This window comes from Anastrepha ludens, chromosome 6 (assembly GCF_028408465.1).
Source record: "Anastrepha ludens isolate Willacy chromosome 6, idAnaLude1.1, whole genome shotgun sequence".
NCBI lineage: Eukaryota > Metazoa > Arthropoda > Insecta > Diptera > Tephritidae > Anastrepha > Anastrepha ludens.
In genome coordinates, this window is record NC_071502.1 from 13,965,402 (window position 1) to 13,977,095 (window position 11,694).

The 11,694-nt window shown below is 38.9% G+C and overlaps 2 protein-coding genes across 2 annotated transcripts; one reads left to right on the top strand and one right to left on the bottom strand.

The window, feature by feature from the left end:
• Positions 1–175: 175 nt before the first annotated feature.
• On the top strand, positions 176–2,128 carry LOC128866302 (cyclic AMP-dependent transcription factor ATF-2). The gene is made up of 3 exons (XM_054106912.1): positions 176–396; positions 488–1,675; positions 1,747–2,128. The coding sequence occupies exons 1-3, from the start codon at positions 276–278 to the stop codon at positions 1,887–1,889; spliced, it is 1,452 nt and encodes a 483-aa protein (XP_053962887.1). The 5' UTR covers positions 176–275; the 3' UTR covers positions 1,890–2,128.
• LOC128866301 (TBC1 domain family member 31) lies at positions 1,985–7,246 on the bottom strand. Its single transcript, XM_054106910.1, has 7 exons — positions 6,842–7,246; positions 6,669–6,782; positions 6,461–6,609; positions 4,493–6,397; positions 4,218–4,420; positions 3,967–4,146; positions 1,985–3,901 (listed from the first exon to the last, which is right to left on the bottom strand). Exons 1-7 carry the CDS (start codon positions 7,171–7,173, stop codon positions 3,776–3,778), a joined length of 3,009 nt encoding a protein of 1,002 aa, XP_053962885.1. The 5' UTR covers positions 7,174–7,246; the 3' UTR covers positions 1,985–3,775.
• Positions 7,247–11,694: the final 4,448 nt, after the last annotated feature.

Genomic DNA, 11,694 nt, shown 5'->3' on the forward strand with positions numbered 1-11,694 from the left:
ACGTTGACATGAAGTTGAGAAGTGGGCTTCAGAGAAACTAATATTAAGAAACCGATTACCTGATTACCCACAAATAGCTGTACAAAATATTGTACGAACCGAATACTTTTGTTGAAAATTTTTAGCGTCACTAACTGAGAAAACATTGTAAAAAGAAAACAATAATAAAAAGTGAATAAAAACAAAGCAGCAATTTTTGCAGGAAATTCCACAAGGAAATAAAGGAAAAACACACAACTTGCAACTCGTTTAGGACGTCATCGGCTAGCAAGAAAATGGAGTTGTCTGGCAATAAGGTGTTCGATTGTGGCAGCGATTGTGAACGTGAGAAGAAGCATGACATGATGTTGGATTTGAGCCTGAATGATCAGAAATCCGAAAATCTTTTTGCTGGCTGTAAGTACTTGATAGCGAACAGTGAGGGAAAATTACGTAAATTCGCGCTAAAAAATGCATAACTAAAGCAGTTTTTGAAATCGCCACACAGCTGACCAGACGCCAACACCCACCCGCCTCATACGCAATTGCGAAGAAGTTGGACTCTTTGAAGATCTACGCCATGTAAATCCCTTTGAGGAGACTTTTCGTCGAGCCTGCGAGCAAAATAATGGGCAGACTCCAGTGCGGCAACTTGACTCTGTAGAAGCGCACGCCGATGAGAATTCCTTACACACGCCCCAAGTGTATCCCCCACTGGAGGCGATAGAGAGTTGTGAAATGCTCTCCAAACCACTGGAGAGCCCCTCCTCAACAACCGTGACGCTGGACGTGCCGATCGTTGATGAGCTGCTTAACGCGGCAGCTAATACTTACAAAATTGGCACGTCGCGGCAGAATTCAAACAGTTCGACAACATCTGCGGGAGAGTATGGCAAGTTTTACAAGTATCGCACGATTGCCGAGAAGCCAGCAGCTGACGTTTTGAGCGAACCATGCCTGCCATATGTACAACTACCAACAACAGCCATACAGTTGGTACAGCCGCAGATAATAACTCTAACTTTCCCAGGAAATAGTGGCAACAAAATGCTGGGTAGTAATTTAGAGGCCAAACCGCTAGGTAGCTTAGCGACCAGCGCGATACCGATACAAACCGTTAAGCCTTTCATAATGCCAAAGTTGGCACCGGCGCCAACAGTTAGCGCAACTACAAGTGCAACCACTACAATAAGCGCGACTGCGAAAAAATCCGTAAATGCAACGCCACTGCCACCATTAGCCACAAAAACTCCCGCCACACAACTTGCCACCACGCGTATCTCCGCGGCCGCCACAACGGCACAGAGTCAGCAAATGCCGTCACAACCGGCACACGAGCCGAGCAGTGCCAGTCTTACGCCCACCTCCCAACTGCCTATCAAAGAACGTTTGAAAGCAATATTGAGTCTTAGCAACAAGACGCACCACGCGGCTGCGCCATTACAACCGATAAAGGGCAACAGTCGACGTGTGCGCGGCGCAGCCACATGCGCAGGCAAATATGACGAGGATTCTATAGTGCGTAGACGTGCGGCAGCGACACGTTATCGCAATAAAATGCGCAATGAACACAAGGATCTGCGACGTCGCAACAGCGAATTGCAGGCTGAAAACGAAAAGTTGCGCTCGCACATCAAACATCTGGAGGAGGAGTTGGGCAAAAGTCAGCAACAGCAGTTTCTGCAATCAACAAACGGTTGGTTATCGGTTGTTTGCGGTGAAACAAATTTTTTTTAAATTATATTTTATTTGTGTGCTTATTTGCAGGCAAATTACAAAGTGTACCGGCGCAGGTGCAAATACCACCTTCAACGCTGCATCTGGTAATGAATATACCCACAATGGTGGTGCCAGCTGGCGGACAACCATCACTAATGCAGCCAATCACCTATAGAGTGGAGAAGAAATAAATGTTGTTTTACCTGTAGCCACATCAAAGTGGAGTTTTTAACAAACAGTTAAAGTGTTTATGAAACGCGCAATTTTCTGAAAAAACTAGAATGAATTTCTGGGAGTTGTATTAGCACAAAGTGCGTTGACTATAAGGTTTTTTATTCGTAGGCAATAGACATAATGATTGAACAGTAAAAATTTACTAATAATACTAAATTATTTAGGAAATAAATTCACATACATAAAACTAACTAGACCATATGACATTTCATATTAAATAACTGTTTGTCGTTATATTTTAATCAACTATTTGCACTAAGGTAATACACGTGGAAAGGCGCACATTTACATGGGCATATTTTAACTACAGGGTTTGATTGAAAAGTAATGAGCCTTCCCGCGCGGAGCGTCTGCCAAGCGATCAACCGAATCGGGTATTGGGGGGAAAATGATCGTTGGACCTTCCATCAGAAACCGGTCCCAATTCGCTGGCAACAGCGGTGCAGTCAACATCGCTCCGCGCGTGAAAGCTGTTTTAAAAGTGTGTTATGATTTTGCAGTGGCGAAAATGCAGAGATCGTTGGAGCAACGTTACTCGATCAATTTTGCGTAAAGCCAAACAAAACGAGCACCGAAACCATTGGGCTACTCAAGGACGCTTACGGGGACCAATCTCTGTCCAGTGCCCAGGTAAAACGGTGGCATAAGTCGTTCAAGGAAGGCCGGGAGGACGTCGAAGACGAACAGCGATCTGGAAGGCCTTCGACGACGCAAACAGACGAAGATGTGAACCGGGTTCGTGAATTTTTGAACAATGACCGTCGCGCTAGTCTACGTGAGATCAGTGCAGAGTTAAATTTAACTTATTACAATGTGCGGGAAATCGTGACCGGAACACTTGAAATGCGCAAAGTGTGTGCCAAATAGGTTCCAAAGGTTTTGACTGATGAACAAAAGCAATTGCGTGCGGAAAAGAGTCGTGAAGTATTGGAAAGTGACGAACAGGATAATACTTTAGACAATTGTATCACAGGAGATGAAACCTGGTGCTTTGAGTACGATCCTGAGGGCAAGAGAGAGAGAGTGCGGAGAGGCACACGAGCCAAAAAACTGTGACAGCCGAATTGAACGCGATTCCGGCGGATGAATTTAAAAAATGTTCCCTGCAGTGGAAGGACCGCTACCAGCGGTGTATTGACGCTCAAGGGTCCTATTTTGAAGAATATTAGTTGTATAAGCCAAAAGGTTTAATAAAACTGCTTAAAAAAATAAGGCTCATTACTTTTCAATCACACCCTGTATAATTACTATGCTATGATAATGCCCTTGCTCAGATTAGAGTATACATTGGCAGGTATACAATTGTAAAAGAATGTACGTTTTGCATTTTCGGCATATTTGCCATATGGGTGATACGCTAGTGCTACATGTATTTTTTCTATCAATACACTATTTCGGCAAGAACTGAAGAAAAGGTACTTGCTCAAATATAAGGCAGGTAGGCATAATATTGGTAGGGTATTGTAGGCTCAATACTCGCAGTAATTATTAGCCGCGTTGTTGTTGTAACAGCATGAACATTCACTATACATATACGGGGATGCAGCAGCATAGACAGTCCTTGGCCGGATATAATTGCCAGGTCATTCCGTTTACGTAGAACCGACTGCCGTGTTCTGTTAGGCGCATGTGTCTGATCTGTACTTGATCAGAAAAAACGTGCTCGTCGTTGAAAAGTTCATTTCATTCGCAACTGTTTCATGAACGCATATAAATCTTAACTCTTATGACAATATCTGGCATTATAAAGCTTATAACTAAATGTAAAAAATCTATTTTTACGCTATACTATACACCACTTGATGAGATCATGTCGAAATTTGTGCCCGTGCACTAATGGCTGTCATTTACTATTGAGTATTTCATTGAATTCCCGCTGTATTTCTTCGATTTTCTCCTCTATAGTGTCTAACTTGGACTTGTCGGCTGAGCTGGGCGCATTCAGTGCTGGTTTTTCCAAGTTTGATATCTGAAAAAAAAAAGTTGCTAAAAAGTTAGTTCTCGATTCTCGATTTTTTTCTATAATCTTATCACCTCATGCAGTTGCTGCTTAAGTAAGCGACGTTCCTCGCATAATCTCAGCATATCGTCGTGATATTTGACGCGCAGTGAAGAGTGCCGTGGCGCTTTTAAACACTTTTGCAGATATAATTCTATATCTTGATTGCGTATCTCCTCCTCGGCGATAAGCAAATCAGCATCGTTGCGTGTACGCTGAATATGAAGGTAAAGCAGCATATTTGTATGCTTATAAATATTTTATACGAAAAAAAAAATACACTTACTTCACACTCTATACTCTGCATTAGCAGTTCCAGATCTTTTTCCATTTTTAGCGCTTGCTGACGTTGCTCCGACTCCTGCATTTGAGCCGCTACTTCAGCTTTGCGGTTGCGCACTTCTTTTTGGTACAGCATCAACACTTTGCGCTGACAAGCTAAACGTTCCTCCTCTCGTTTGAGTGAGTCCTGGTACAGCTTTTCCATTTCTGGAATAAAATAATAAAAATATTCATAAAATATCCATAAAAATTTAAGTTCACGCCCAAATCAGCACTCACTTTTCATTTGATTCGCATGCTCCTCATTGCGCAAGCCACTCTCTAGTCGCTGCATCAGTTTGATTTCTTCCAATTCCAATTGTCGTATGCGCGCATCAATGGTGCGTTGTTCCTTTTGTACAGCTTCTATATCTTCCTCGTGTTTGGCCAGCCATTCACGCGGATAATTCAAGAATTTCGGATACACATTTCTTGGCAAGCCTACAAACTCTTTCATGTAGCGCTTTGGATGCAAGGTTGGCGGGCATTTGGCCATCAACACACACGCATTTTTCACCACCATGCATGCGTCCAATGTGCATGGCCCGCGAAAGCAGTCGACTATCGTTGGCTTGTCCGTCAAGTACATAGTTTCCTCGCACATTTGCATATTGAATGACACAGCAATGAAAATGGGAAAATACGAAGCTGCTCCCAATATGTTGTCCCACAAATAGAGCCATTGCTTTTCGAGAAATACCTCGGAGAAGCATGTATATAGTAGCGGCCATGCGTAGTGCTCCGGTCCCACGTGCATGCTTGCATAAAATGTGCACAGTTCAGGCGCGTAGTGCTGCAAAATATTCTCACACAACCCTAAATAGTTATTGGGTTCCAAGGGATGAAATTCGAAACACAATTGAAAATGATTCATTATTAGCGTGGCACAAATCTCGAAAACGACAAGCGCGTTGCGTGGCAGTAACTTAACGAATGGAAATATTAGTTCGGGCAAAAATTTGCTATGCGCAAAAACCGGACACCAACGCGCCAAGCAGGACCATACGCGCACCAGTGCACGCTTCAGTGTTTCATTGCGCATCTTTAGGTGTTGCGCACGTTGTTTCACCATTGGCGGTATGCCCAATTTTAAGAGGTTGTGAAATGCGCGCCGATTATAAGGCAATTGCAGCAGTGCGCACCATATTAGCGTGCGATATTTCAGTGGGAACCAACGATATTCGTGCAGTATGTTCAACAGTCGATCACGGGAGAGCAATTTTCTAACATCTTTATCGATGCATCTCCTTTCTGCTGCACGTGCGGCTTTCGCATTTTCCGCTGGGCCAATTGGTATTGGGCAATTCTGCTTGAAAGCAACCTGTAATAGCTGCACGCATTCTTCTTGCGATTTAAGCGATTCGTAAATTTTAGCAACAGACCAAATGTTAACCACTCCATTGCGATTAATTATCGTTAATAGTTTGCCATCATTCGATACTGTAAGATGCTCTGCCTGTCCCGCCTGTATTCTTAATTTGCTATCCTTTTTGCGACAATCTATAATCACCACCTGTCCAAAATCGTTCGTCACCCCACATATGAGTATGTCCTTGGCATGTGGCAGAAAGACACATTCGCCTATAACAGTATCGCGCAATCGGCAAATGTGTTGCAACTCAAAAGTGTACATGTTGATTATCAATAAATATTTGTCTAGTGTAGAAAGGCATATTAAACCGTTTCCGGAATGGTAACAAAAGCCAATAACTAAACCTTTAGAATCATCAACTTTTTTCGAGTCCGGATAAACGTTGCCTATAGTTTCATAATCATCACAAATAGCAATATCTGATGTTAAAGCTGCAGTACCTTTCATGTGTAGTTTACGATCGCGCATTTTTATAGGATTAAAGATACGCAAGGACTTTAAGGTGACTTTTGACCACACATTAATGCAGTTATTCTTTAGCAAAGTGAAAATTTGCTCTGTGCGTGGCAAATAACAGGCAAATTTCAATTTAGCTTTCGCATCATCGAATTTTAATTTATGTAATACTGTGAATTTTTTCAAATTAATAAGTACTGCTTCGTGACCGGCTTGCACGAGCACTAGACGGTGATTTTGTAAAGGGTGTCCCAGAAATGATATGGCTTTAATTGGTACCTTGGCCAAAGGTAGCGCCTTTTTCACAACAGATTTATCTGCAAGAAATATAATTGTATTTATATTTATAATTTATAAAAGAAATACCTTAATGCAATTACCTAAGTCTAAGAGGAACAATTGACCCAATTTTGTGCCTACGAGATATGCGTTAAATTCCAACCAAGGCGTTATAACACAAGCTTTTGCTATAACTGCAGTTATCTGCCAGTAGCGTTTGTGTAACATGTCGAAACCGAAAATATTTCCACTGTAATAAGGAAAAGCTAAAATTAAAACACGATGTTTATGAACAGCAGTTGTACCTACCGCTCATCGATAGCAACCATGAGTGTGCAATGCTCACCGAAGCTACATGCAGTTATAGGTATGGTGTTCCATGTATTTCCTTCTTTCACCGTATGATAAACAGTCAATATATTGCTGTAAAGCGTTGAAGTTATAAGTATACCATTTTCTTGTATTTGGTAAGACGAACTCACCCATTATTGGTTTTCTTGTATTTGAACGGGTATTCGCGCATGGTCTTCCCCACACTCAGCTGAACGTTCTCTGGACAGCTGGCTTCATCATATTTAGTCGCAGGTTCAGTTGACACAGCTGCTGTTGTTGTTGTTTTAGCAGTTGGCCCATTGTTTGTACCTGCATCTTTCATTTTGTTCTCTTCAGCCTTTGTGGTATTGGCACTCTTATCATCACTATTATTTTTATGCATCGATTCATTTGATATCTCTAAATTGTTCAGTGCAACATCATTTAAGTTATTTTGTTCATTTGTTAATTCATTAACTTCACTTCTTGCAGGATTGGCCATTTTGAAACGAATGCGCGGTCAACTTTTGAATTCAGCTCTTACCATTTTTCCTTGCTACGGAAAAGGTGCTGCCACATCGCGAGAGAAATTAAAAAATATTTCCGGTAATTAACAGCTGATTGCACACCAAAAGAGTAAAAGTACGTTCACATATGCAGTAATTAGCAATAAATCCACAAAATTAGTCTACCACTTATGGCAGATTACCTGCAATAATTGATAATCAGCTGTCAATTCTTGAAAGGTTTTTCTACATAGAAATTGCTTTGGTAGAATATGTCGGTGTTTTTGATTTGTTTAATTATTATTAACGATATGAAGAAAATACAAGAAGAAGGAATAGTTAATTTAATTGCGCATTTGGCTGCTAGTAATAAACAGTTGGAGGAAATCTGTAAATGACGTTTACTGCGATTTCAAACAATTATGGCAGTAATACGCATGCGAAATACGATATTGCATTTTATAATAAGTAATAAGAGGACAAAGCGTTTATAGACACACGGCTTTCTCTGTTATATGAATGCATAGTTGATAATATCTATCGAAAGTTGTATGTCTACAAACCTGTTTTCTTTGTCGGCATCCATTTTATTTAGTTTTTACTTTGACGTTACGGATTGGGAGTTACGGATTGGGAGTTAAGCACGAAAAAGTAGATCATCTATGTACTTATGTGTGAAAGTATTATAAAAGAAATGATATTCGATAGGGTATGATATATGACAGACCTATTGTTCATATAAAAATTATCCAGTAACTTGCCAGTAACTTAATGTCCGAGAATTCTCTCAAAGAGAAAAATATCAAAAAAGTACATGTAACAATTATCAGTAACAATTTGCAAGTTTTACGAACAGCTGATTAAATTGTTGACAGAAATATCACAAAAGTTAAAAAAAAATTTCACTTGAGCTACCTTGTGTTAAATTAAAGCAAAAATAAAGCAAATAAAATGCGAAATAACGAGATTTGGAATCACACAAGGCGAATCTATTAAAGGAGGCGGTGGTAAATCAGCTGATTTGTTTTTTTTTTTCGCTGTGTCCATGTGGCTGTCAGCACAGAATAAAACAAGGCGAATTAATTTTTTGTTTTCTACTTTTCCAATACTTTGCCGTGACAATCAAACGTACAAAACATTGTTGTTGGTCTAGTGCCACCACCTTTAATAAATGCGCCTTGGAATCAACTGATTTCAGCTTTCCTCACAATAATTTGTTCCATTTCATCATCGCTGCTGAAGAACATTCCATTAGCAATTGCAATTCGAAAATTTGAATTCATGTTTATATTTACTTTGCGATCAGTTGTAAGTAAAAATTTATCGAGTAAAAACTTGCAACTTCCTCATTCATCAAAGTCTAGAAAATTGACTAGAGGGTAATTTTTTAATTCGCGAAACAAGCCATGAAGTTCTTTCCGAGTTTCGGACAAATTAAGGTAAATTCAAAAATCCCTCTAAGAAGGAGGAGATCATCCAAAAGGTAATACATAAAAGGTAATTCCATAAAACAAAGCGGCAAATAACAAAAAAAAAAATTCGATTTGTTCAATATGGGAGTATTTGAAAGGGAATTTTTATTTTAGCAAATTAAGTAATGGAAATGTCGAATTGTAGTGAACCTATTAAAGTTTTTCCATAAATAAATTTCAAAATTTCAATGCCATCAATGAAGGTCCTCTTCACGTGCGGTGGCGAAAATCTTAATACTGTTGATGGTTGCAATTTAGTTTTTTACATGCATTGTCACATGAACGCACATCCAGGAACATTTATGTAAATAATTTTAACATTAGGTGCGTTATATTAGACAGAGTGGTTTTCTCAAGGCAAATTCATTAAAGGTGGTGGCACTAGACCAATAAACATATTTTGCATGCTTGATTGTCACGGCAAAGTAGAAAACAAAGAATGAATTCGCCTTGTTTCATTCTGTGCTGACAGCCACATGGACACGGCGAAAGAAAAAACCAAATCAGCTGATTTACCGATACCACCTTTGATAGATACGCCTTGGGTTTTCTGGCTTCGCTTAAATTCATTTCAAGTTCTTGAAGTACCGTAAAGGTTTCTTGCAAAATCCAATGAACTCAGTCCTGTATGCTATTTGGATGTATTTTTAAAATTCCACAGCGATACATTGCAATCGAGTATAACAGGATGATATCATTATCATCATCATGACATCAAAATGGCATCAGAGAAAATTAATGAATGGTTTGAATGTCACAACGTCAATGAGGCAACAACAAAGAAACAAAGCACGTTGAAATTCAAACCATGAACTCGCAAGAAAAACCAGCTGAGCTGTTGTATGGAAGTCATCTTGTGTGGATTTAATTTTATTTGTGTACCGCTACGTCAAGCATGATAAAATGCAGAGAATAAAGAAGGTGGCGCCTCTTGAAAACACATACTTTATTTTTCGGCATTTCGACAAGTGAAGACGTCAGTGCTACTAATAAACAATCAAAAGGAACGAGGTTAGATGTTTATGAATATTTAAGGAATGTCTTGGTGAATATTGTGATTTTAAGTTTTATGACTTTTAAAATAAGCGTGAAGGTGAAGTACCGCATTTTATTTTCTGAAAGAAGGTGAATAAAAATGTTGTATTCTACATAATTTTTAACTTCCCGATGCCATTTTTACTGTATTTTTCATATTGTTTCAAGTAAAAGCTATTCAAGATTTACCACAAACATATAAAAAACGCCAATGTTTCCAAATCGACTGACAATTCTGCCGATACCGCTCTAATGAGATACAAAAAAAAGCATGAATTCGCCTTGACACCAGATGGCGAGATCGATGTCTCCAGAAGAAACGAACACAGTAGAAAATAACAAGGCGTATTCATTAAAGGCACTAGACCAACAACAAAGTTTTTTACGTTTGATTGTCAAAGTAGAAAACAAAGAATGAATTCGCCTGGTTCAAGGTGGATTTATTAAGGTGACAGCATTCACCCAGCTGAATTTTTTGCCGTAGGTATGGCTTACGTCAAAATGATATGCTTTGTTTGTATGTATTGGTATGTTTACATTCGCATGTTTACATTTGCTTGCTGATTTTGACGTGATGCTTGCACCAAACGCAGCATGTAGGGTTTTACTTATATGTGTTTGCTGTCACCTGTAATAAATTCGCCTTGGCCTGGTTTCATTGTGGCTGACAGCCACATGGACACGGCGAAAGAAAAAAAAATAAGTCAGCTGATTTACCGATACCACCTTGCAAAATTATAAGTAGAAACACTCTTCCTCTTCCCTTTTTTCATAGGCACCTAAATGTGAGATGGTGTAAGTGCTTTTTCTTTTTGCATGAGCGTAGTGGTGGCTATGTCAAATTAGAATTTCATGGCAACATTAAAAACAATAGAATATCGATAAAAAATAAATATGGTTTAAAATAATATCTATGACTTGGAGAATTTACAATAACAAATACTTTTAATGTATTCTTAGCTTTGATAATATTTTTTTATATCTAAATTTAAAAGACATTTTTTAGACTTTTCGATAAGATTTTCTAAGAAATTTAATTATTTTTTATGCAACCATATTAGAAAAAAGCGTTTTGGAATCACGTGATCGCAGCTGTAAACTTCCTTGAAGACTGAAAATTAACTTTTATTACGCCTAAAAATACTATTGAAAATTATAGTCCGATTTCCAAGCTCACTATAGTTTCTAAAAGATTTGAGTATATACATAAGTATAGTCAAAGACAAAATATACTTTGCCGTGAAACATTTGTTATATCCCAATCAAAATAGGTTTGTTCCGGATAGATCTAGGCTAACGAATTTAGCTGCCTTTACGGAGGATTGTTTGGACACCTTTCAAAGGGGTTTCCAAATAGATGCATACAGTTTTTTCTAAGGCTTTTGATAGGGTATCTCTAAACATGAGGGTTTTGGGCTTTCCCACTCAATTTCTTAAGTGGTTAAATTCCTATCTTATTAATAGGCAAGGTAATCGACAATCCACTATACTTCGTATGCGGAAGATTTTAGTATTGTTCCAACATCCTACTACATCTCAAACTCGCCGCTAAAGACGATTAGTAAATGAAAAGACGTGGGTGTTTATTTTGACTCCAAGCTCAACTTCACCATTCACATAAACTAAATACTTTCTAAATCGTTCGGTATGTTAGCCTTTATTCGTCGAAATAGTTCTTCGTTGTTCTTGTTGTACTCATCCGTAGTTCGGTCCAGGTTACAGGGTCCGGCGCTTGAAGTGAAACTAATTAAAAAGGCCATACATTTAGTTTGGAAAATTACTTTTATTCAATTCAAAGTAAAAAATGTGTGAAAATAATACAACATTTTTTTTTGCTCGATATGACCACCTTTTGCCTTGTCTATGGCCTTGAGGAGGTTGAGAAACGAATCGCAAGTTGCCCGAATGTGACTTGCAGATATTTTAACCCACTTGCGGACAATGGCTTTTTTCAGTGTCTCGAGATAAGTGAATCTTTTAGTTCGGACCTTCCTCTCCAAAATGGTCCAA

What these genes read in the sequence shown, in the direction of transcription:
- LOC128866301 (XM_054106910.1), bottom strand. Translation starts at nt 7,173, where the DNA reads ATGGCCAATCCTGCAAGAAGTGAAGTTAATGAATTAACAAATGAACAA. An exon ending in TACAAGAAAACCAATAATGG is followed by an intron (nt 6,783 to 6,841) that starts GTGAGTTCGTCT and finishes AACGCTTTACAG; the next exon opens with CAATATATTGACTGTTTATC. An exon ending in TGCAGAGTATAGAGTGTGAA is followed by an intron (nt 4,147 to 4,217) that starts GTAAGTGTATTT and finishes CTTCATATTCAG; the next exon opens with CGTACACGCAACGATGCTGA.
- LOC128866302 (XM_054106912.1), top strand. Translation starts at nt 276, where the DNA reads ATGGAGTTGTCTGGCAATAAGGTGTTCGATTGTGGCAGCGATTGTGAA. An exon ending in CGAAAATCTTTTTGCTGGCT is followed by an intron (nt 397 to 487) that starts GTAAGTACTTGA and finishes ATCGCCACACAG; the next exon opens with CTGACCAGACGCCAACACCC. An exon ending in GTTTCTGCAATCAACAAACG is followed by an intron (nt 1,676 to 1,746) that starts GTTGGTTATCGG and finishes GCTTATTTGCAG; the next exon opens with GCAAATTACAAAGTGTACCG.